Source organism: Pseudophryne corroboree, chromosome 2 (genome assembly GCF_028390025.1).
Source record: "Pseudophryne corroboree isolate aPseCor3 chromosome 2, aPseCor3.hap2, whole genome shotgun sequence".
Lineage (NCBI taxonomy): Eukaryota > Metazoa > Chordata > Amphibia > Anura > Myobatrachidae > Pseudophryne > Pseudophryne corroboree.
Window position 1 is genome coordinate 716,265,754 of NC_086445.1, and position 24,524 is coordinate 716,290,277.

A 24,524-nucleotide genomic window follows, 5' to 3' on the forward strand; every position below is an offset into this window, starting at 1 on the left:
CACTGTCGCGTCCATAAAGCTCTTCTGGCCGAAATGGACATAGCACTTACCCGTGATGCCAGTGTGCAGATATCCCTCTGTGCATCACGCATATAAAGAAATGCATCCTTTATTTGTTCTAACGACAGTAAAATATTGTCCCTGTCCAGGGTATCAATATTTTCAATCAGGGACTCTGACCAAACTACCCCAGCACTGCACATCCAGGCAGTCGCTATAGCTGGTCGTAGTATAACACCTGCATGTGTGTATATACTTTTTTGGATATTTTCCATCCTCCTATCTGATGGATCTTTAAGTGCGGCCGTCTCAGGAGAGGGTAACGCCACTTGTTTAGATAAGCGTGTTAGCGCCTTGTCCACCCTAGGAGGTGTTTCCCAGCGCTCCCTAACCTCTGGCGGGAAAGGGTATAATGCCAATAATTTCTTTGAAATTATCAGCTTTTTATCAGGGGCAACCCACGCTTCATTACACACGTCATTTAATTCTTCTGATTCAGGAAAAACTATAGGTAGTTTTTTCACACCCCACATAATACCCTGTTTAGTGGTACCTGTAGTATCAGCTAAATGTAACGCCTCCTTCATTGCCAAAATCATATAACGTGTGGCCCTACTGGAAAATACGGTTGATTCGTCACCGTCACCACTGGAGTCAGTGCCTGTGTCTGGGTCTGTGTCGACCGACTGAGGCAAAGGGCGTTTCACAGCCCCTGACGGTGTTTGAGTCGCCTGGACAGGCACTAATTGATTGTCCGGCCGTCTCATGTCGTCAAACGACTGCTTTAGCGTGTTGACACTATCCCGTAGTTCCATAAATAAAGGCATCCATTCTGGTGTCGACTCCCTAGGGGGTGACATCCTCATATTTGGCAATTGCTCCGCCTCCACACCAATATCGTCCTCATACATGTCGACACACACGTACCGACACACAGCAGACACACAGGGAATGCTCCTAACGAAGACAGGACCCACTAGCCCTTTGGGGAGACAGAGGGAGAGTTTGCCAGCACACACCAAAAGCGCTATATATAACAGGGATAGCCTTATAATAAGTGCTCCCTTATAGCTGCTTTATATATATCAAAATATCGCCATAAATTTGCCCCCCCTCTCTGTTTTACCCTGTTTCTGTAGTGCAGTGCAGGGGAGAGACCTGGGAGCCGTCCTGACCAGCGGAGCTGTGAGAGGAAATGGCGCCGTGTGCTGAGGAGATAGGCCCCGCCCCTTTTCCGGCGGGCTCGTCTCCCGCTATTTAGTGAATCCATGCAGGGGTTAAATATCTCCATATAGCCTCTGGGGGCTATATGTGAGGTATTTTTAGCCTTTATATAGGTTACATTTGCCTCCCAGGGCGCCCCCCCCCAGCGCCCTGCACCCTCAGTGACTGCGTGTGAAGTGTGCTGAGAGGAAAATGGCGCACAGCTGCAGTGCTGTGCGCTACCTTTAGAAGACTGCAGGAGTCTTCAGCCGCCGATTCTGGACCTCTTCTGACTTCAGCATCTGCAAGGGGGCCGGCGGCGCGGCTCCGGTGACCATCCAGGCTGTACCTGTGATCGTCCCTCTGGAGCTGATGTCCAGTAGCCAAGAAGCCAATCCATCCTGCACGCAGGTGAGTTCACTTCTTCTCCCCTCAGTCCCTCGTTGCAGTGATCCTGTTGCCAGCAGGACTCACTGTAAAATAAAAAACCTAAGCTAAACTTTTTCTAAGCAGCTCTTTAGGAGAGCCACCTAGATTGCACCCTTCTCGGCCGGGCACAAAAATCTAACTGGAGTCTGGAGGAGGGTCATAGGGGGAGGAGCCAGTGCACACCACCTGATCTGGAAAAGCTTTACTTTTTGTGCCCTGTCTCCTGCGGAGCCGCTATTCCCCATGGTCCTTTCAGGAACCCCAGCATCCACTAGGACGATAGAGAAAATGGCACTAAGACAGATATAAAAAGGCTACGTACCAGAATCTGAAGCAACAAGGATCCCTTTCTCCAATACCCAGACCACATCTGTTACACCTGCCTCTGTCTGGACTCCAGCTGAACAGAGGCTCTCATTAGGGGCTTCAAGAGGATCCTTGTAAACCCAAATCGAACCTCCCCAAGTTCGAGCATTCAAGCTAGAAGCTGCCAGAAGCATTTTCCCATCTGTAAAACAAGACTATTGAGATTAAAGTGGAATATTTTGATATACTGCAGAAAAGAGTAAAGTATAAAGAGCTGTTCTTACTTCTTGCGGAATGTCAGAACAGCTCTGGTTTAGCAGAAAATGAACCAGTCATTGCTTCTGGCATTCTGTCACATTTCTCTTAAAAGTTCAAACTCTGTTGTTCGTCAGACTCAAAGTGAACAGTCCTATTGGTAACAATGAAGGTTGCAGCAGCTGCCTTTGTGCAGGTATAACTTATATGAACCGTTTACCTGACACTAGTCTCCTTCATGGACTTGCGCAGTCCTCTTAATGGTCTCAATGCTTAGTCATATGCTAGATAAGAGAAGTTTAAAATGACATAGGGTCAGATGTACTAAGCCTTAAAAAGTGATAAAGTGAAGAGTGATTAACTACCAGCCAATCAGCTGTTGTCTGTAATTTTCCAAACACAGCCTGTGACATGGCAGTTAGTAGCCGATTTGCTGATACTTTATCACAAGATGGATAGCTGTCCTTCCACATTGCTGATACCACCCAAAAGTACCGGGTTTACAAGCACTTAGTGCATAGGCGTGACACGGTAATTGTGCAAAAAAGCCAGACTTTTTGCAAACTTCTTCTTGGCCCCTCAGGAGAAATGTGTGCCCAGTGGTATGCGTGCCCAGTCAGAGCAACAACCGAATTGCTCCGTCAGGTATAGGGTGCTGCAAAGATAACCGAATCCCCCACTCTGTCATATGGGACCCACCATAATTAACGAGTACCATATATTTTAAAACTGCAATCCCAGTTATGTATAAAATTTTTGCTCACCTCCTCCTTATTGGGGTAACAAAACTGTTTCCTGGAGCTTTCCCTTTCTGTAATACATAGCATCAGCTGCACCACAGCATATGAGGGTGTGATCCTACGGACCAATTATACCCCTTTTCCACTAGCTTAAAAAACCCGGGTTTTTGCATGGGGGCGCACATCGACCCGGGATTTTTGGTAGTGAAAAATGGATCCATCCAAAAAAAAAAAAAAATCCTACCTGGGTAGCTACCAGGGTCGGACCCGGGAATGACCTGGGTAAGGTCATCCAACCCGGTACACGTTTACATCTTGCCTGGAGCCCATACTGCACCGCAATGGAAAAGGGGTCATGTCTCAGGTCTGACCCAGCTTGGAAACGTGTTCCAAATCCCAGGTCAGACCCGCAACTTTAGTGGAAAAGGGATAATAGTAGCCTCAGAATGCCATGTGCAACTTCCTATTCGTCCTCCTGCTTACACCAATTTTCACCAGCCAAAAGCTACTTTTCCCACTGCTACACTACAAAAATGGGGAAGGCAATGGTAAATCAGTGCAGGTCCTATGGCCCCACTAAGCAGGAGAATGCCATGTCAATATGAGTCATTGGGATGCTGCTTAAACAGCGATAAGGAATAGTGAAAATTTTCACAACAAAGGGAAATGAATGTCAGATTTATTTTTAATATAATAAAGTACTACAGTATAAAAAATAAGATTTTACTTACCGGTAAATCTATTTCTCGTAGTCCGTAGAGGATGCTGGGGACTCCGTAAGGACCAAGAGGACAGACGGGCTCCGCAGGAGACATGGGCACCTCAAGAAAGAATTTAGTTCCTGGTGTGCACTGGCTCCTCCCTCTATGCCCCTCCTCCAGACCTCAGTTAGAGAAACTGTGCCCAGAGGAGATGGACAGTACGAGGAAAGGATTTTGTTAATCCAAGGGCAAGATTCATACCAGCCACACCGTATAACTAGTGATAACTACCCAGTCAACAGTATGAAAACAACATATCATCAGTTCAAGACCGATGCAACTATAACATAACCCTTATTGAAGCAATAACTATATACAAGTATTGCAGCAGAAGTCCATACTTGGGACGGGCACCCAGCATCCTCTACGATAAAAAGATTTACCGGTAAGTAAAATCTTATTTTCTCTAACATCCTAGAGGATGCTGGGGACTCCGTAAGGACCATGGGGATTATACCAAAGCTCCCAAACAGGCGGGAGAGTGCGGATGACTCTGCAGCACCGATTGAGCAAACATGAGGTCCTCCTCAGCCAGGGTATCAAACTTGTAGAATTTTGCAAAAGTGTTTGAACCCGACCAAGTAGCAGCTCGACACAGCTGTAGTGCCGAGACCCCTCGGGCAGCCGCCCAAGAAGAGCCCACCTTCCTAGTGGAATGGGCCTTGACCGATTTTGGTAACCACAAACCAGCCGTAGAATGCGCTTGCTGAATCGTGTTAAAAATCCAGCGAGCAATAGTTTGCTTTGTAGCAGGGGCACCAATCTTGTTGGATGCATACAGGACAAACAGCGCTTCAGTTTTCCTGACTCTAGCCGTTCTGGCTACGTAAATTTTCAAAGCCCTGACCACATCAAGTAACTCGGAATCCTCCAAGTCACGTGTAGCCACAGGCACCACAATAGGTTGGTTCATATGAAAAGATGAAACCACTTTTGGCAGAAATTGCGAACGGGTCCACAATTCTGCTCTAACCAAATGGAAAATCAAATAGGGGCTTTTATGTGACAAAGCCGCTAATTCAGACACTCGCCTAGCCGAAGCAAAGGCTAATAACATGACCACCTTCCACGTGAGATATTTCAACTCCACCGTTTTAAGTGGTTCAAACCAGTGTGACTTCAGGAAACTTAACACCACGTTAAGATCCCAAGGTGCCACCGGAGGCACAAAAGGAGGCTGAATATGCAGCACTCCCTTTACAAACGTCTGAACTTCTGGGAGAGAAGCCAATTCTTTTTGCAAGAAAATGGATAGGGCCGAAATCTGGACCTTAATGGAACCTAATTTAAGGCCTAAATTCACTCCAGTTTGTAGGAAGTGAAGGAAACGGCCCAGATGGAATTCTTCCGTAGGAGCATTCTTGGTCTCACACCGAGAAACATATTTTCGCCATATACGGTGATAATGTTTTGCTGTTACTTCCTTCCTAGCCTTTATCAGCGTAGGGATAACCTCAACCGGAATGCCTTTTTCTGCTAGGATCCGGCGTTCAACCGCCATGCCGTCAAACGCAGCCGCGGTAAGTCTTGGAACAGACAGGGTCCCTGTTGCAACAGGTCCTGTCTTAGAGGAAGAGGCCACGGATCTTCTGTGAGCAGTTCCTGCAGATCTGGATACCAGGTCCGTCTTGGCCAATCTGGAACAATGAGGATTGTTCTCACTCTTTTTCTTCTTATTATCCTCAACACCTTTGGTATGAGAGGAAGAGGAGGAAACACATAGACTGACCGCAACACCCACGGTGTCACTAGGGTGTCTACCGCTACTGCCTGAGGGTCTCTTGACCTGGCGCAATACCTCTGTAGCTTTTTGTTGAGGCGGGACGCCATCATGTCTATCTGTGGCAGTTCCCACCAACTCACAATCTGTGCGAAGACTTCTGGATGAAGTCCCCACTCTCCCGGGTATAGGTCGTGTCTGCTGAGGAAGTCCGCTTCCCAGTTGTCCACTCCCGGAATGAACACTGCTGACAGTGAGCTTACATGATTCTCCGCCCAAGGAAGAATTCTGGTGGCTTCCGCCATTGCCACTCTGCTCCTTGTGCCGCCTTGGCGGTTTACATGAGCCACTGCGGTGATGTTGTCTGACTGGATCAGAACTGGTTGGTCGCGAAGTAAGGTCTCCGCTTGACGTAGGGCGTTGTATATGGCCCTCAGCTCCAGGATGTTGATGTGAAGACAAGTCTCTTGACTTGACCAAAGACCCTGGAAATTTCTTCCCTGTGTGACTGCTCCCCAACCTCGGAGGCTTGCGTCCGTGGTCACCAGGATCCAGTCCTGAATGCCGAATCTGCGGCCCTCGAGAAGGTGAGCACTCTGCAGCCACCACAGTAGTGACACCTTGGCCCTGGGGGACAGGGTGATCAACCGATGCATCTGAAGATATGACCCGGACCACTTGTCCAGTAGGTCCCATTGGAAAGTGCTCCCATGGAACCTGCCGAAGGGAATGGCCTTGTATGACGCCACCATCTTTCCCAGGACTCGAGTGCAATGATGCACTGACACCTGTTTTGGTTTCAATAGGTTCTTGACCAGAGTCATGAGTTCCTTGGCCTTCTCTATCGGGAGATAAACCCTCTTCTGGTCCGTGTCCAGAATCATGCCCAAGAAGGGTAGACGAGTCGTAGGAACCAACTGCGACTTTGGAATATTGAGAATCCAGCCGTGTCGTTGTAACACTTTCAGTGAAAGAGATATGCTGTTCAGCAACTGCTCTCTTGATCTCGCTTTTATGAGGAGATCGTCCAAGTAGGGTATAATTGTGACTCCTTGCTTCCGCAGCAGCACCATCATTTCCGCCATTACCTTGGTGAAAATCCTCGGGGCCGTTGAGAGACCAAACGGCAACGTCTGAAATTGGTAATGACAACCCTGTACCGCAAATCTTAGGTACGCCTTATGAGGTGGATAAATGGGGACATGAAGGTACGCATCCTTTATGTCCAGTGACACCATAAAATCCCCCCCTTCCAGGCTTGCGATGACCGCTCTTAGCGATTCCATCTTGAACTTGAACCTTTTCAAGTATAGGTTCAGAGATTTTAAATTCAATATGGGTCTGACCGAACCGTCCAGTTTCGGGACTACAAACATGGTCGAATAATAACCCCTTCCCTGTTGAAGGAGGGGAACCTTGACCACCACCTGCTGAAGATACAATTTTTGTATTGCGTTTAACACTATTTCCCTCTCTTGGGGGGAAGATGGTAGGGCCGATTTGAAATACCGGCGAGGAGGCACCTCTTCGAATTCCAGCTTGTAACCCTGAGACACAATTTCTATTGCCCAAGGATCCACCTGGGAGTGAACCCACATGTGGCTGAAATTGCGAAGACGTGCCCCCACCGGGCCCGACTCCGCCAGTGGAGCCCCAGCATCATGCGGTGGATTTTGCAGAGGCCGGTGAGGACTTCTGTTCCTGGGAACTAGCTGTGTTGTGCAGCTTCTTTCCTCTGGCAAGAAAGGACGCACCTCGGACTTTGTTTCTTTGTGAACGAAAAGGACTGCATTTGATAATGCGGTGCTCTCTTAGGCTGTGAGGGAACATAAGGCAAAAAAATTGACTTTCCAGCTGTAGCTGTGGAGACCAGGTCCGAGAGACCTTCCCCGAACAATTCCTCACCCCTGTAAGGTAAAAATAAGAATTTACTCACCGGTAATTCTATTTCTCGTAGTCCGTAGTGGATGCTGGGAACTCCGTAAGGACCATGGGGAATAGACGGGTATAGCATTAAACGATTTAGTGCGTACACACTGAACATTATTGTTCAACGATAACATTCAGTGACGTCACCGCTGGCATTCCCGAACATGCAGTGCAGCTCTACATTGGCGGGTTGAGCTGCATGTCAGCTCAATATTGGTGATCACTGAACGGCGTACAGGAGCGCGCATCATTCACCAATATTACCCCATACACACTGGACGATTTCAACCTAAAAATAAACGATAACATTTGAGTCATTGTCGTTACATTTTAAGGCTGAAATCGCCTAGTGTGTACCCCCCTTATGTCAAGTTTTCTCAGACAATACAGATGCACGCGTTGCCAATAGTAACCAATCATTGTAACCAATCAGCTTGCAGTTAGCATTTTATAGAAGCGGGGTAAAATACGCTCCCCCCCCCCATGTACTATAGCTTCTCTCCTCCGTGTCAGCCCTGCTGCCTCCGCCCTGGGTATAGGGAGCCGCTTACCTCGGTGGTACCGCACCGCCTCCAGCTGGGTCTCCATGCAAGCCGGGGCCCGCACCGGGCTCTGCCAAGGGCTTTCCTTGCTCATCTCTCCTGCACGTGTGGCTCAGACACCACACCGGCTGCCGCGTCCTTCCCAGCTAGCACCGCGAACGCTGACAACCCCCCCCGAGGCCTCCCACTACTTCCCAAAACCACGCCCCCTTATTCCCGCACAGCGCCGCCAGGGAAAACATACGCCAGCGGCCACAAATCCATCATTTATAATAGCGTCAGTGCACGGCGTACACATGGCCAACACTGGGACTTGTAGTGCAGTTGCGCGTGCAGTTATTGCTGAGGGCTTCGCCAATAGTTCCCTGACTTAAGATGGCGGATTTACAGCACGCGCAGCGTCCCCTGCCTGGCGTCTGCGCTGAGTGGGCGTGTCTGGCGCCATCTTGGTTCTTTGGTCGCTGTCAGGGACACTGAGGACACCGGAGTGACCGGAGGAGGCTGCCCCCATATCTGCAGAGCACCAGCACACAGAGCCGGTATCATGCTTTCAAGGGTCGCCCTGATCTCGGGTGAGTGACTGGGGTGAGCTATGTCTGCCACCCGCTGGCTTCACCTTGGCGCTTCATAGGCCTCGGCAGCCGGCGATGTCCTCATGCAGTGCCCTCGCCCCGGAGCAGACGGTCAGCGTGCTGCTTGCCCTCACCTGCGCCTCTTGTTCATTCACATGTATGTTACATGTACGTAGTGTGTGCTCCTTTACGGCGCTCCATGTTCTCCCTACGTGGGAGCCCTGTACAGCCTATGCTGTAACCCAGTCAGTGCAGTCAGCCATTTCTGGCATACATTAGGCTTACTAATGATATCCAAGGAGCAGGCACAGTGTGTCTGTGCACTACAAGTACCAGTACAGTATGCATTAGCAGGGCATGCTTGGGTGTGTACGTCTCCTGCATCAGATGGGTGCATGCCCCGAGGACTGATATTTCAATGCCGCCACAGTAGGAACTCTCCATACTTCTCTTAAGGGGATATATGTACGATCTCTGTATTCATAATGTCGAAGAATAGATACCCTGTTATACTGAGCACGGCATGCAGACACGCTAATATTGTCACTTTAAGATTTATAACCATGTGGACTTTATAACTTTAAACATGACACTTTATCCCCATGTTAAAAGTGCTAAATCTGACACTGTCAGTATGCTTTATAATGTATTAGCATGTCCTGTCCCAGTTCTAATAGTCAACATTGTAAATGTCAAAAATACTTGCAGAATCCCTGGAAAGTAAGTGAAACAACGCATGGAATTACATTGTCTGCTTTTAGTAGGATTACTGCACTTTATATTGGGTTGGTTTTTGTATTGGCTGAGCCTGGTTTACTGTGTACTAATGATGACCTTGCAGGTGTTGCTGTGTGTGTGCTTTCAGAGGTTACATCTGCTTTATGTCTACATAGCTGCAAAAAGTTATGCCGTAATGATGTGAAATGCTTTTGCTTCAAATAAGAATGAAAGGGATGACAATTGGAAGGCAATATCAGTCCATTTACCAATGACCTTATTAGATAATATGAAGGTTATGCTTTCATGTTCTGGGCACTTTCTGAAAGGTCTAATATAGACTACAGAAAATGCCATGGCATGTTGTCCGGTGGTAATGACGGACATACAGGTGTGGTCGCAAAAGATTGAAAATTACCCTAAGGCATAGGTCTACAAACTCTGTCCTCATTATCCCACACAGTGCATGTTTTGCAGGTAACCCAGCAGGTGCACAGTTGTATTAATTACAGACACATTTCTCTGACGTCCTAGTGGATGCTGGGACTCCGTCAGGACCATGGGGATTAGCGGCTCCGCAGGAGACAGGGCACAAAAATAAAAGCTTTAGGACTAGGTGGTGTGCACTGGCTCCTCCTCCAAGCCTCAGTTAGGTTTTTGTGCCCGTCCGAGCAGGGTGCAATCTAGGTGGCTCTCCTAAAGAGCTGCTTAGAAAAAGTTATTAGGTTTTTTATTTTCAGTGAGTCCTGCTGGCAACAGGCTCACTGCAACGAGGGACTTAGGGGAGAAGAAGTGAACTCACCTGCGTGCAGGATGGATTGGCTTCTTAGGCTACTGGACACCATTAGCTCCAGAGGGATCGAACACAGGCCCAGCCATGGAGTCCGGTCCCGGAGCCGCACCGCCGACCCCCTTGCAGATGCCGAAAAGTGAAGAGGTCCAGAAACCGGCGGCAGAAGACTTTTCAGTCTTCATGAGGTAGCGCACAGCACTGCAGCTGTGCGCCATTGTTGTCAGCACACTTCACACCAGCGGTCACTGAGGGTGCAGGGCTCTGGGGGGGGCGCCCTGGGCAGCAATGATAATACCTTGTTCTGGCTAAAAATACATCACATATAGCCCCTGTGGCTATATGGATGTATTTAACCCCTGCCAGGTCTCACAAACACCGGGAGAAGAGCCCGCCGAAATAGGGGGCGGGGCCTATCTCCTCAGCACACAGCGCCATTTTCCTGCACAGCTCCGCTGCGAGGAAGGCTCCCAGGACTCTCCCCTGCACTGCACTACAGAAACAGGGTAAAAAAACAGAGAGGGGGCACTTTTTTGGCGATATTGATATATTAAGCTGCTATAAAGGAAACAACACTTCTGTAGGGTTGTTCCTATATATTTATAGCGCTTGGGTGTGTGCTGGCAAACTCTCCCTCTGTCTCCCCAAAGGGCTAGTGGGGTCCTGTCTTTGATAAGAGCATTCCCTGTGTGTCGGTACGTGTGTGTCGACATGTATGAGGACGATGTTGGTGTGGAGGCGGAGCAATTGCCGGTAATGGTGATGTCACCCCCTAGGGAGTCGACACCGGAATGGATGGCTTTGTTTATGGAATTACGTGATAATGTCAGCACGTTACAAAAATCAGTTGACGACATGAGACGGCCGGCAAACCAGTTAGTACCTGTCCAGGCGTCTCAGACACCGTCAGGGGCTGTAAAACGCCCTTTACCTCAGTCGGTCGACACAGACCCAGACACGGACACCGAATCTAGTGTCGACGGTGAAGAAACAAACGTATTTTCCAGTAGGGCCACACGTTATATGATCACGGCAATGAAGGAGGCTTTGCATATCTCTGATACTGCAAGTACCACAAAAAGGGGTATTATGTGGGGTCTGAAAAAAACTACCTGTAGTTTTTCCTGAATCAGAGGAATTGAATGAAGTGTGTGATGAAGCGTGGGTTAACCCCGATAGAAAACTGCTAATTTCAAAGAAGTTATTGGCATTATATCCTTTCCCGCCAGAGGTTAGGGCGCGATGGGAAACACCCCCTAGGGTGGATAAGGCACTCACACGCTTATCAAAACAAGTGGCGTTACCGTCTCCTGAAACGGCCGCCCTCAAGGATCCAGCTGATAGGAGGCTGGAAACTACCCTGAAAAGTATATACACTCATACTGGTGTTATACTGCGACCAGCCATCGCCTCTGCATGGATGTGCAGTGCTGGGGTGGTTTGGTCGGATTCCCTGACTGAAAATATTGATACCCTGGATAGGGACAGTATTTTATTGACTATAGAGCAATTAAAGGATGCTTTTCTTTATATGCGAGATGCACAGAGAGATATTTGCACTCTGGCATCAAGAGTAAGTGCGATGTCCATATCTGCCAGACAGAAGCCCTCCCCGGCTTCTACAAAGGCGTCAGCATGACGCTGGGACCTTACAAGCAGACTCAGGGGCGGTGGGGGGTCGCCTCAAACATTTCAGCGCACAGTGGGCTCACTCGCAGGTGGACCCCTGGATCCTGCAGGTAGTATCTCAGGGTTACAGGTTGGAATTCGAGAAGTCTCCCCCTCGCCGGTTCCTAAAGTCTGCTCTGCCAACGTCTCCCTCAGACAGGGCGACGGTATTGGAAGCCATTCACAAGCTGTATTCTCAGCAGGTGATAGTCAAGGTACCCCTCCTACAACAGGGAAAGGGGTATTATTCCACACTATTTGTGGTACCGAAGCCGGACGGCTCGGTAAGACCTATTCTAAATCTGAAATCTTTGAACCTGTACATACAAAAATTCAAGTTCAAGATGGAGTCACTCAGAGCAGTGATAGCGAATCTGGAAGAAGGGGACTTTATGGTGTCCCTGGACATCAAGGATGCTTACCTGCATGTCCCAATTTGCCCTTCACATCAAGGGTACCTCAGGTTCGTGGTGCAAAACTGTCATTATCAGTTTCAGACGCTGCCGTTTGGATTGTCCACGGCACCTCTGGTCTTTACCAAGGTAATGGCCGAAATGATGTTTCTTCTGCGAAGAAAAGGCGTATTAATTATCCCTTACTTGGACGATCTCCTGATGAGGGCAAGGTCCAGAGAACAGCTGGGGGACGTAGTAGCACTAACCCAAGTAGTGCTGCAACAGCACGGGTGGATTCTGAATTTTCCAAAATCTCAATTGACCCCGACGACACGTCTGCTGTTCCTGGGAATGATTCTGGACACGGTTCAGAAAAAGGTGTTTCTTCCGGAGGAGAAAGCCAGGGAGTTATCCGAACTTGTCAGGAACCTCCTAAAACCAGGAAAAGTGTCTGTGCATCAATGCACAAGAGTCCTGGGAAAAATGGTGGCTTCTTACGAAGCGATTCCATTCGGCAGATTCCACGCACAAACTTTTCAGTGGGATCTGCTGGACAAATGGTCCGGATCGCATCTGCAGATGCATCAGCGGATAACTTTGTCTCCACGGACAAGGGTGTCTCTTCTGTGGTGGTTGCAGAGTGCTCGTCTGTTAGAGGGCCGCAGATTCGGCATACAGGACTGGGTCCTGGTGACCACGGATGCCAGTCTGAGAGGCTGGGGAGCGGTCACACAGGGAAGAAACTTCCAGGGAGTGTGGTCAAGCCTGGAGATGTCTCTTCACATAAATATACTGGAGCTAAGAGCGATTTACAATGCTCTAAGCCTGGCAAAACCCCTGCTTCAGGGTCAGCCGGTGTTGATCCAGTCGGACAACATCACGGCAGTCGCCCACGTAAACAGACAGGGCGGCACAAGAAGCAGGAGGGCAATGGCAGAAGCTGCAAGGATTCTTCGCTGGGCGGAAGATCATGTGATAGCACTGTCAGCAGTGTTCATTCCGGGAGTGGACAACTGGGAAGCGGACTTCCTCCGCAGACACGATCTACACCCGGGAGAGTGGGGACTTCATCCAGAAGTCTTCCACATGATTGTGAACCGTTGGGAAAAACCAAAGGTGGATATGATGGCGTCCCGCCTCAACAAAAAACTGGACAGGTATTGCGCCAGGTCAAGAGACCCTCAGGCAATAGCTGTGGACGCTCTGGTAACACCGTGGGTGTTCCAGTCAGTGTATGTGTTTCCTCCTCTGCCTCTCATACCAAAAGTACTGAGAATTATACGGCAAAGGGGAGTAAGAACGATACTCGTGGCTCCGGATTGGCCAAGAAGAACTTGGTACCCGGAACTTCAGGAGATGCTCACGGAAGATCCGTGGCCTCTACCTCTAAGACGGGACCTGCTTCAGCAGGGACCGTGTCTATTCCAAGACTTACCGCGGCTGCGTTTGACGGCATGGCGGTTGAACGCCGAATTCTAAGGGAAAAAGGCATTCCGGAAGAGGTCATCCCTACCCTGGTAAAAGCCAGGAAGGAGGTGACTGCACAACATTATCACCGCATTTGGAGAAAATATGTTGCGTGGTGTGAGGCCAGGAAGGCCCCGACGGAGGAATTTCAACTGGGTCGATTCCTACATTTCCTGCAAACAGGATTGTCTATGGGCCTCAAATTAGGGTCCATTAAGGTTCAAATTTCGGCCCTGTCGATTTTCTTCCAGAAAGAATTGGCTTCAGTTCCTGAAGTCCAGACTTTTGTAAAAGGAGTACTACATATACAGCCCCCGGTTGTGCCCCCAGTGGCTCCGTGGGATCTTAATGTAGTTTTGGATTTTCTCAAATCCCATTGGTTTGAGCCACTCAAATCGGTGGATTTGAAATATCTTACATGGAAAGTAACCATGCTACTGGCCCTGGCTTCAGCCAGGAGAGTGTCAGAATTGGCGGCTTTATCGTATAAAAGCCCATATCTGATTTTCCATTCGGACAGGGCAGAACTGCGGACGCGTCCTCAGTTTCTGCCTAAGGTGGTTTCAGCGTTTCACCTGAACCAGCCGATTGTGGTGCCTGCGGCTACTAGCGATTTGGAGGATTCCAAGTTGCTGGACGTTGTCAGGGCATTGAAAATATATATTTCAAGGACGGCTGGAGTCAGAAAATCTGACTCGCTGTTTATACTGTATGCACCCAACAAGCTGGGTGCTCCTGCTTCTAAGCAGACGATTGCTCGTTGGATTTGTAGCACAATTCAACTTGCACATTCTGTGGCAGGCCTACCACAGCCTAAATCTATCAAGGCCCATTCCACAAGGAAGGTGGGCTCATCTTGGGCGGCTGCCTGAGGGGTCTCGGCATTACAACTCTGCCGAGCAGCTACGTGGTCGGGGGAGAACACGTTTGTAAAATTCTACAAATTTGATACCCTGGCTAAAGAGGACCTGGAGTTCTCTCATTCGGTGCTGCAGAGTCATCCGCACTCTCCCGCCCGTTTGGGAGCTTTGGTATAATCCCCATGGTCCTGACGGAGTCCCAGCATCCACTAGGACGTCAGAGAAAATAAGATTTTACTTACCGATAAATCTATTTCTCGTAGTGCGGATTGTCTGCAATACTTGTACATAGTTATTGTTACAAAAAAATCGGGTTGTTATTGTTGTGAGCCGTCTGTTCAGAGGCTCCTACGTTTGTCATACTGTTAACTGGGTTCAGATCACAAGTTGTACGGTGTGATTGGTGTGGCTGGTATGAGTCTTACCCGGGATTCAAAATCCTTCCTTATTGTGTACGCTCGTCCGGGCACAGTATCCTAACTGAGGCTTGGAGGAGGGTCATAGGGGGAGGAGCCAGTGCACACCACCTAGTCCTAAAGCTTTTATTTTTGTGCCCTGTCTCCTGCGGAGCCGCTAATCCCCATGGTCCTGACGGAGTCCCAGCATCCACTACGGACTACGAGAAATAGATTTATCGGTAAGTAAAATCTTATTTTTCAAAGGTCCGCAGGTGGAGTTAATTATTTTACTTGTGATTCTGTGAGGAGACCTGCAAAACATGCACTGTGTGGGGTAATGACTGAGTTTGCAGACCTATGCCCTAAGGCAGGCATTCCCAACCGCTGTCCTCAAGGCACACCAACAGTGCAGGTTTTAGTGATATCCAGGCTTCAGCACAGATGGTTAAATCAAAATAACTGAGCTACTAATTGTCACCTGTGTTAAAGCCTGGATATCACTAAAACCAGGACTGTTAGGGCAGCGTTTCTCAAGGCACACTAAGGTAATATACTTCTGTCGATAGATGGGGAGGTTCAACACAGCAGCTAGATGTAAAAGGGGTTGGTCAGACCCCGACTACGGTAAGTGAGCAAAATAGAGCATACAGCGCTAAAAGGTCACATATGAGATAAGTAGGTCATAACAAAATACTAATTTAATTAAATATTAAAACAATAATACACAATCAATATAAATATAAACACACATAATATATATTAAAACTCAAAGAATAATGAATGTGCTATTCCCATTGAGATATCATAAAGATCAGGAAGAATTTAGCAGACCTGTTCCATAAAAGCAGTCCCCTTAGTCACGTAGGACCTATGCATATGAACCGTGTGTGATTGTTACCACAAGAGTATAGTTCAAGGTGTTTAAGCGGTATGGCGTCCCGCAAGATGGTGTTCCCTTGAATTATGTTTTGAAGAAACTTCCATGGTGTAGGTAGATCCCTCCAGCAGAGGTTCAGTTGGTAAAGTGGCAGGGGACTTGGTCCAGGTCTTGGTCTTCTGTTAGAATAAGTCCATGGGAACAGGCAGAAACGGCAGCTTTCAGCAACGTGTTTCTTTGCGTTCACGCAGCTTTTTCAAAACATCATTCAAGGGACCGCCATCTTGTGGGACGCCATGCCGCTTAAACGCCTTGAACTATACTCTTGTGGTAACTATCACACACGGTTCATATTGCCCGAAGCATGGCGAGGTGCACTAATTGGGGTTCCCGGTCACTGTACAGAGAAAACGACACCAACAAAACATAATAAAACTCATGCCGACCTAAAGACCCTGTTGACCTAGTTACTGTCGACCAATAGTGGTCGATCTGCACACTGTCGACCCTCCATAACACACCCTTATAAAATGAGAAGGCCTATCTTCAAGAAAGTACTTGGTTTTGCCATTGAGGTGTTTTTCTCTCAGTTGTTAATAAGCCAGCTATTGTGTGTATGGCAAGAGATTACTATATATTACATAGCACCATTGTGAGAGAATTATTATTCAATTTTATTTATAGGGCGCCACAAGTGTTTCGCAGCACCGTACAGGGAGACACAACTTAGCATTACAGTAAATAAATAACAGAAATAGAGTACGGGTAACAAAGAGCACCACAATTCTCAAAACATAATACAGCTAAGATGTAAGTAGCGAGGGAGTAATCATTGTACTATTTGGGGCTGGCGGCCATAGATAGAGAAGAGCCTTTACCAGCAGGAGAAAAAGTGGTTAAAGATGGTCGCTGAGTAGGAGAGAGAGAGCTGCGAGTGAAATGTGTCGAGAAGAGGGCTTTGAAAACAAGAGGAAAAAGGGCCCTGCTCTGAAGAGCTAACAATCTAGTGAGAAGGGGTGACAGACAGATGCCATGAGGCGCAAGCGGGAGGTAGCCTGATGGTAAGCAAAGCAGAGATGTTCAAGGCATGAGGCAGGGAAATGGAGGAGCAGCCTCAGGACTAGGTTATGCATTGGAAGGGTACGCTTTGATGAATAGGTGGGTTTTCAGTGCCCGTTGGAAGCTTTGCAAGGTCGCGGGGAGTCTAATGGAGCAGGGGAGCGCATTCCACTGAAGGGGTGCAGCACAGGCAAAATCTTGAACTCGTGCATGGGAAGCAGTGACCAGGGCAGAGGAGAGGCGACGGTCATTGGCCGACCGTAGTGGGTGGGAGTATGAAGGGAGAGGAGGTTGGAGATGTAGGGAGCAGTGGAATTAGAGATGGCCTTGTATGTGAGGGTGAGGAGTTTGAAGAGTATTTTGTAGGGGAATGGGAGCCAGTGTAGATTTTGTCGCAGGGGAGTGGCAAATGTGGAGCGGCGGCAGAGGAAGATAAGCCTAGCTGCGGAGTTGAGGGCAGATTGGAGGGGTGCGAGATGGGAGCAAGTGAGGCCAGTGAGGAGAACATTGCAGTAGTCGAGTCGTGAGATGACCAGTGCTTGGATGTTAAGTTTAGTTGCACTCTGGGAGAGAAATGGCTGATGCGAGCAATGTTGCGTAGCTGGAACCGACAGGATTGCGCCAGAGCTTGGATGTGTGGGGTGCAAAGGAGAGGGAGGAGTCAAGAGTGATGCCCAGGCAGCGGAGTTGGGGAATGGGGGAGATGATGGTGTTGGAATAAACTGATACAGTAAATAAATTGTGTATACGTAGCATCATTTTGTGAAGTTTCTAATGCTTTTCCTTTGTTTGCAGCCTCTTCTTTGAAGAAATCTGCTCCTCTCACAGTGTGGTAAGTACAGCAGTAAAATCTATGCAGAAATTGTAAGCATGCTCGCACCACAGGGACATATTTCAGCCAGTCAGATACCTTAAAGCAGGAAACTAGATAACTTTTCAAGGTGCAAATCATTAGGTGCCACTCCTAAAATAGAGAGCCACCTGGTTCTCAAAAAGCAACCACTGGTATACAAAAAAGGATGTAAAAGATAGGCACACAATCTGGCCAGTCCTTAAGCAATCAAAATAATCCACCAATGTTACTCCACAGTATGGTTCCACATGTAACAGGGGGAAAAAAAAAACATCTGGTAAAATGTAATAGCCTGCGTGAAGCACGTAGTCCTGCAACAGCCTGTTTCTGGCGGGCTGTTAAATTTTACCCGTAATCCTGCATACACTGTAAAGGTTCCTTTACTGTGTAAATAAGCTTATAGAAAGTGCTTCCCAGGACACCCAATCCCGATAAAACGTTAAATTATCAATAAAACCGTGTATGTACTGTCAAAGTCGGAAAAATATCATGCTTCACATTGCCTTGTACTAACCCCAATGCACGTGCCCGCTGCTCGCGCACCGACTCCCCCGTGCGTACGCATCCCCTCAGGTTGCGTAAGGGACGCTCCGACGACGCCTGCGCACGGAGATGTGTATTTACGGCGGTGTTTGTGAGCGACTAGCGAGCGACTCGATCGCAACATATTTAACCAATATAATGTGTTTTGTAGATATTAATTCCCCTTAACAATATCAGCAAGTATGGTAAGTTTAAAACTTCTTGGACCTGAGAGATTCCTCTTTACATGCTAGAAAGGCTCAGACAAAGGTTGGAAGGTAGTGTTTAGTATCCAACTGTAGGGTATTAAAAGGGTATTATGCCTATGATAGTTAGGATAGATTTGCATATTCCTACGCATAGTTATGCGCAGAAGTAGAAAATAAGATTAATTGTATTCCGAATAAATTACACATAAGTGCAGGGTAGGTGAATGGAATTCAGTCATTTCTTTCCCACAGACTGAATACAATAGCCTTATTTACACTAAGCTTTGAGATTCTATGAAGAGGGCTTACACCTTTGTTTATGAATAGGACCAGGTTTCTCTCCAGAATAATGAGGGCTTAGTTGTCAATTGTCTCAACTGAAGGAGGGGACAGTGGGGTGAACAAAGCCCAGAGACAGAGTTTGTTTGGAAGATCCAAAACAATAGCTTTCCACAATATAACCAGACAAAGAGGAATTTAGAATACTAACAAGTCCTAGCCATCGCCCACTTCTTGAACTAACCAATGATCCCCGGTGCAGTACATGTCCCACCCCCTAACCAATGGAAAGAGAGCACACAGTATCTATTGTATTATGTCTTGAGCTAGTGAATAAATATAGTTTGCAATAGGTTTGGTCACACAAGACTCTGCAAGGCTTTCTCATTGATAAGCTGAGGACTGAATTCAGGTTGCGCCGGCGAAGTCATTCCCACATGTGTAAGTTTCTCTGTGACCATCTTGTTCTCCTTCTGTGTTAGCCATTTACTCTTTCTCTCTGTTATTATTTGCGATTGTGCCACTATTGTATATTCATGTCTAGTTACTCTGTGTAGATATTAATGTTAGTTTCTCTGACGTCCTAGTGGATGCTGGGACTCCGTCAGGACCATGGGGAATAGCGGCTCCGCAGGAGACAGGGCACAAAATTTAAAAGTTTGACCACTAGGTGGTGTGTACTGGCTCCTCCCCCTATGACCCTCCTCCAAGCCTCAGTTAGGTTTTTGTGCCCGTCCGAGCAGGGTGCAATCTAGGTGGCTCTCCTAAAGAGCTGCTTAGAAAAAGTTTGTTAGGTTTTTTATTTTCAGTGAGTCCTGCTGGCAACAGGCTCACTGCAACGAGGGACTTAGGGGAGAAGAAGTGAACTCACCTGCGTGCAGGATGGATTTGCTTCTTAGGCTACTGGACACTAGCTCCAGAGGGACGATCACAGGTACAGCCTGGATGGGTCACCGGAGCCGCGCCGCCGACCCCCTTGCAGATGCCGAATAAAGAAGAGGTCCAGAAACCGGCGGCAGAAGACGTCTCAGTCTTCATGAGGTAGCGCACAGCACTGCAGCTGTGCGCCATTGCTCTCCGCACACTTCACACCAGCGGTCACTGAGGGTGCAGGGCGCTGGGGGGGGCGCCCTGGGCAGCAATGTAATATACCTATTCTGGCTAAAATATATCACATATAGCCCCTGGGGCTATATGGATGTATTTAACCCCTGCCAGGTTCCAAAAAAACCGGGAGAAGAAGCCCGCCGAAAAGGGGGCGGGGCCTATTCTCCTCGGCACACAGCGCCATTTTCCTGCCCAGCTCCGCTGCGAGGAAGGCTCCCAGGACTCTCCCCTGCACTGCACTACAGAAACAGGGTAAAAACAGAGAGGGGGGGCACTTATTGGCGATATTTATAATATCTGAGCTGCTATAAAGGGAACACACTTATTAAGGTTGTCCCTATATATATTTATAGCGCTTGGGTGTGTGCTGGCAAACTCTCCCTCTGTCTCCCCAAAGGGCTAGTGGGGTCCTGTCTTCTATCAGAGCATTCCCTGTGTGTCTGCTGTGTGTCGGTACGTGTGTGTCGACATGTATGAGGACGATGTTGGCGTGGAGGCGGAGCAATTGCCTGTAATGGTGATGTCACCCCCTAGGGAGTCGACACCAGAATGGATGGCTTTGTTTATGGAATTACGGGATAGTGTCAGCACGCTACAAAAGTCGGTTGACGACATGAGACAGCCGGCAAACCAGTTAGTACCTGTCCAGGCGTCTCAGACACCGTCAGGGGCTGTAAAACGCCCTTTACCTCAGTCGGTCGACACAGACCCAGACACTGACACTGAATCCAGTGTCGACGGTGAAGAAACAAACGTATTTTCCAGTAGGGCCACACGTTATATGATCACGGCAATGAAGGAGGCTTTGCATATCTCTGATACTGCAAGTACCACAAAAAGGGGTATTATGTGGGGTGTGAAAAAACTACCGTTAGTTTTTCCTGAATCAGAGGAACTGAATGAAGTGTGTGATGAAGCGTGGGTTACCCCAGATAGAAAACTGCTAATTTCAAAGAAGTTATTGGCATTATACCCTTTCCCGCCAGAGGTTAGGGTGCGCTGGGAAACACCTCCTAGGGTGGATAAGGCGCTCACACGCTTATCAAAGCAAGTGGCGTTACCGTCTCCTGATACGGCCGCCCTCAAGGATCCAGCTGATAGGAGGCTGGAGAATACATTAAAAAGTATATACACACATACGGGTGTTATACGGAGACCAGCAATCGCCTCAGCCTGGATGTGCAGTGCTGGCGTGGCTTGGTCGGAGTCACTGTCTGAAAATATTGATACCCTGGATAGGGACAGTATTTTACTGACTATAGAGCAGTTAAAGGATGCATTTCTTTATATGCGAGATGCACAGAGAGATATTTGCACTCTGGCATCAAGAGTAAGTGCGATGTCCATATCTGCCAGACAGAAGCCCTCCCCGGCTTCTACAAAGGCGTCAGCATGACGCTGGGACCTTACAAGCAGACTCCGGGGCGGTGGGGGGTCGCCTCAAACATTTCAGCGCACAGTGGGCTCACTCGCAGGTGGACCCCTGGATCCTGCAGGTAGTATCTCAGGGTTACAGGTTGGAATTCGAGAAGTCCCCTCCTCGCCGTTTCCTAAAGTCTGCTTTGCCAACGTCTCCCTCCGACAGGGCGACGGTATTGGAGGCCATTCACAAGCTGTATTCTCAGCAGGTGATAGTCAAGGTACCCCTCCTACAACAGGGACAGGGGTATTACTCCACGCTATTTGTGGTACCGAAGCCGGACGGCTCGGTAAGACCGATTCTAAATCTAAAATCTCTGAACCTGTACATACAAAAATTCAAGTTCAAGATGGAGTCACTCAGAGCAGTGATAGCGAATCTGGAAGAAGGGGATTTTATGGTGTCCTTGGACATCAAGGATGCTTACCTTCATGTTCCAATTTGTCCTTCACACCAAGGGTACCTCAGGTTCGTGGTCCAAAACTGTCATTATCAGTTTCAGACGCTGCCGTTTGGATTGTCCACGGCACCCCGGGTCTTTACCAAGGTAATGGCCGAAATGATGATCCTCCTTCGAAGAGAAGGCGTCTTAATTATCCCTTACTTGGACGATCTCCTGATAAGGGCAAGATCCAGAGAACAGCTGGAGGTCGGAGTAGCACTAACCCAAGCAGTGCTCCAACAACACGGGTGGATTCTGAATTTTCCAAAATCCCAACTGATCCCGACGACACGTCTGTTGTTCCTAGGGATGATTCTGGACACTGTTCAGAAAAAGGTATTTCTTCCGGAGGAGAAAGCCAGGGAGTTATCCGATCTAGTCAGGAACCTCCTAAAACCAGGAAAAGTATCTGTGCATCAATGCACAAGAGTCCTGGGAAAAATGGTAGCTTCTTACGAAGCGATTCCATTCGGCAGATTCCATGCACGAACTTTTCAGTGGGATCTGCTGGACAAATGGTCCGGATCGCATCTGCAGATGCATCAGCGGATAAAATTGTCCACAAGGACAAGAGTGTCTCTGCTATGGTGGTTGCAGAGTGCTCATCTGTTAGAGGGCCGCAGATTCGGCATACAGAGCTGGGTCCTAGTGACCACGGATGCCAGCCTGAGAGGCTGGGGAGCGGTCACACAGGGAAGAAACTTCCAGGGCGTGTGGTCAAGCCTGGAGACGTCTCTTCACATAAATATACTGGAGCTAAGAGCAATCTACAATGCTCTAAGCCTGGCAAAACCTCTGCTTCAGGGTCAGCCGGTGTTGATTCAGTCGGACAACATCACGGCAGTCGCCCACGTAAACAGACAGGGCGGCACAAGAAGCAGGAGGGCAATGGCAGAAGCTGCAAGGATTCTCCGCTGGGCAGAAAATCATGTGTTAGCACTGTCAGCTGTGTTCATCCCGGGAGTGGACAACTGGGAAGCAGACTTCCTCAGCAGACACGATCTGCACCCGGGAGAGTGGGGACTTCATCCAGAAGTCTTCCACATGATTGTGGTCCATTGGGAAAGACCAATGGTGGACATGATGGCGTCCCGCCTCAACAAAAAACTGGACAGGTATTGCGCCAGGTCAAGAGACCCTCAGGCAATAGCTGTAGACGCTCTGGTAACACCATGGGTGTACCAGTCAGTGTATGTGTTTCCTCCTCTGCCTCTCATACCAAAAGTACTGAGAATTATACGGCAAAGGGGAGTAAGAACGATACTCGTGGCTCCGGATTGGCCAAGAAGAACTTGGTACCCGGAACTTCAGGAGATGCTCACGGAAGATCCGTGGCCTCTACCTCTAAGACGGGACCTGCTTCAGCAGGGACCGTGTCTATTCCAAGACTTACCGCGGCTGCGTTTGACGGCATGGCGGTTGAACGCCGAATCCTAAGGGAAAAAGGCATTCCGGAAGAGGTCATCCCTACCCTGGTAAAAGCCAGGAAGGAGGTGACTGCACAACATTATCACCGCATTTGGAGAAAATATGTTGCGTGGTGTGAGGCCAGGAAGGCCCCGACGGAGGAATTTCAACTGGGTCGATTCCTACATTTCCTGCAAACAGGATTGTCTATGGGCCTCAAATTAGGGTCCATTAAGGTTCAAATTTCGGCCCTGTCGATTTTCTTCCAGAAAGAATTGGCTTCAGTTCCTGAAGTCCAGACTTTTGTAAAAGGAGTACTACATATACAGCCCCCGGTTGTGCCCCCAGTGGCACCGTGGGATCTTAATGTAGTTTTGGATTTTCTCAAATCCCATTGGTTTGAGCAACTCAAATCGGTGGATTTGAAATATATTACATGGAAAGTAACCATGCTACTGGCCCTGGCTTCAGCCAGGAGAGTGTCAGAATTGGCGGCTTTATCGTATAAAAGCCCATATCTGATTTTCCATTCGGACAGGGCAGAACTGCGGACGCGTCCTCACTTTCTGCCTAAGGTGGTTTCAGCGTTTCACCTGAACCAGCCTATTGTGGTGCCTGCGGCTACTAGCGATTTGGAGGATTCCAAGTTGCTGGACGTTGTCAGAGCATTGAAAATATATATTTCAAGGACGGCTGGAGTCAGAAAATCTGACTCGCTGTTTATACTGTATGCACCCAACAAGCTGGGTGCTCCTGTTTCTAAGCAGACGATTGCTCGTTGGATTTGTAGCACAATTCAACTTGCACATTCTGTGGCAGGCCTGCCACAGCCTAAATCTGTCAAGGCCCATTCCACAAGGAAGGTGGGCTCATCTTGGGCGGCTGCCCGAGGGGTCTCGGCATTACAACTCTGCCGAGCAGCTACGTGGTCAGGGGAGAACACGTTTGTAAAATTCTACAAATTTGATACCCTGGCTAAGGAGGACCTGGAGTTCTCTCATTCGGTGCTGCAGAGTCATCCGCACTCTCCCGCCCGTTTGGGAGCTTTGGTATAATCCCCATGGTCCTGACGGAGTCCCAGCATCCACTAGGACGTCAGAGAAAATAAGATTTTACTTACCGATAAATCTATTTCTCGTAGTCCGTAGTGGATGCTGGGCGCCCATCCCAAGTGCGGATTGTCTGCAATACTTGTACATAGTTATTGTTACAAAAAAATCGGGTTGTTATTGTTGTGAGCCGTCTGTTCAGAGGCTCCTACGTTTGTCATACTGTTAACTGGGTTCAGATCACAAGTTGTACGGTGTGGCTGGTATGAGTCTTACCCGGGATTCAAAATCCTTCCTTATTGTGTACGCTCGTCCGGGCACAGTATCCTAACTGAGGCTTGGAGGAGGGTCATAGGGGGAGGAGCCAGTACACACCACCTAGTGGTCAAACTTTTAAATTTTGTGCCCTGTCTCCTGCGGAGCCGCTATTCCCCATGGTCCTGACGGAGTCCCAGCATCCACTACGGACTACGAGAAATAGATTTATCGGTAAGTAAAATCTTATTTTTGTAGTGTATAAGCTGTTAACTGTACTTTTTCCCTTTTTA

The 24,524-nt window shown here is 48.4% G+C and overlaps 2 protein-coding genes across 2 annotated transcripts in view; one reads left to right on the plus strand and one right to left on the minus strand.

The window, feature by feature from the left end:
* WDR77 (WD repeat domain 77) overlaps positions 1-8,084 on the minus strand; it is a 70,595-nt gene extending 62,511 nt beyond the window's left edge. The window contains exons 1-2 of the mRNA XM_063955355.1: positions 7,895-8,084; positions 1,955-2,140 (exon numbers count right to left, since the gene is read on the minus strand). Of these exons, the coding sequence (XP_063811425.1) occupies positions 1,955-2,140; positions 7,895-7,979 (271 nt within the window). The 5' untranslated portion in view covers positions 7,980-8,084. The remainder of the gene's footprint in view (positions 1-1,954; positions 2,141-7,894) is intronic.
* A 230-nt stretch (positions 8,085-8,314) lies between these two features.
* Positions 8,315-24,524, plus strand: part of ATP5PB (ATP synthase peripheral stalk-membrane subunit b) — a 61,816-nt gene continuing 45,606 nt past the window's right edge. The window contains exons 1-2 of the mRNA XM_063955356.1: positions 8,315-8,457; positions 17,484-17,520. Of these exons, the coding sequence (XP_063811426.1) occupies positions 8,430-8,457; positions 17,484-17,520 (65 nt within the window). The 5' untranslated portion in view covers positions 8,315-8,429. The remainder of the gene's footprint in view (positions 8,458-17,483; positions 17,521-24,524) is intronic.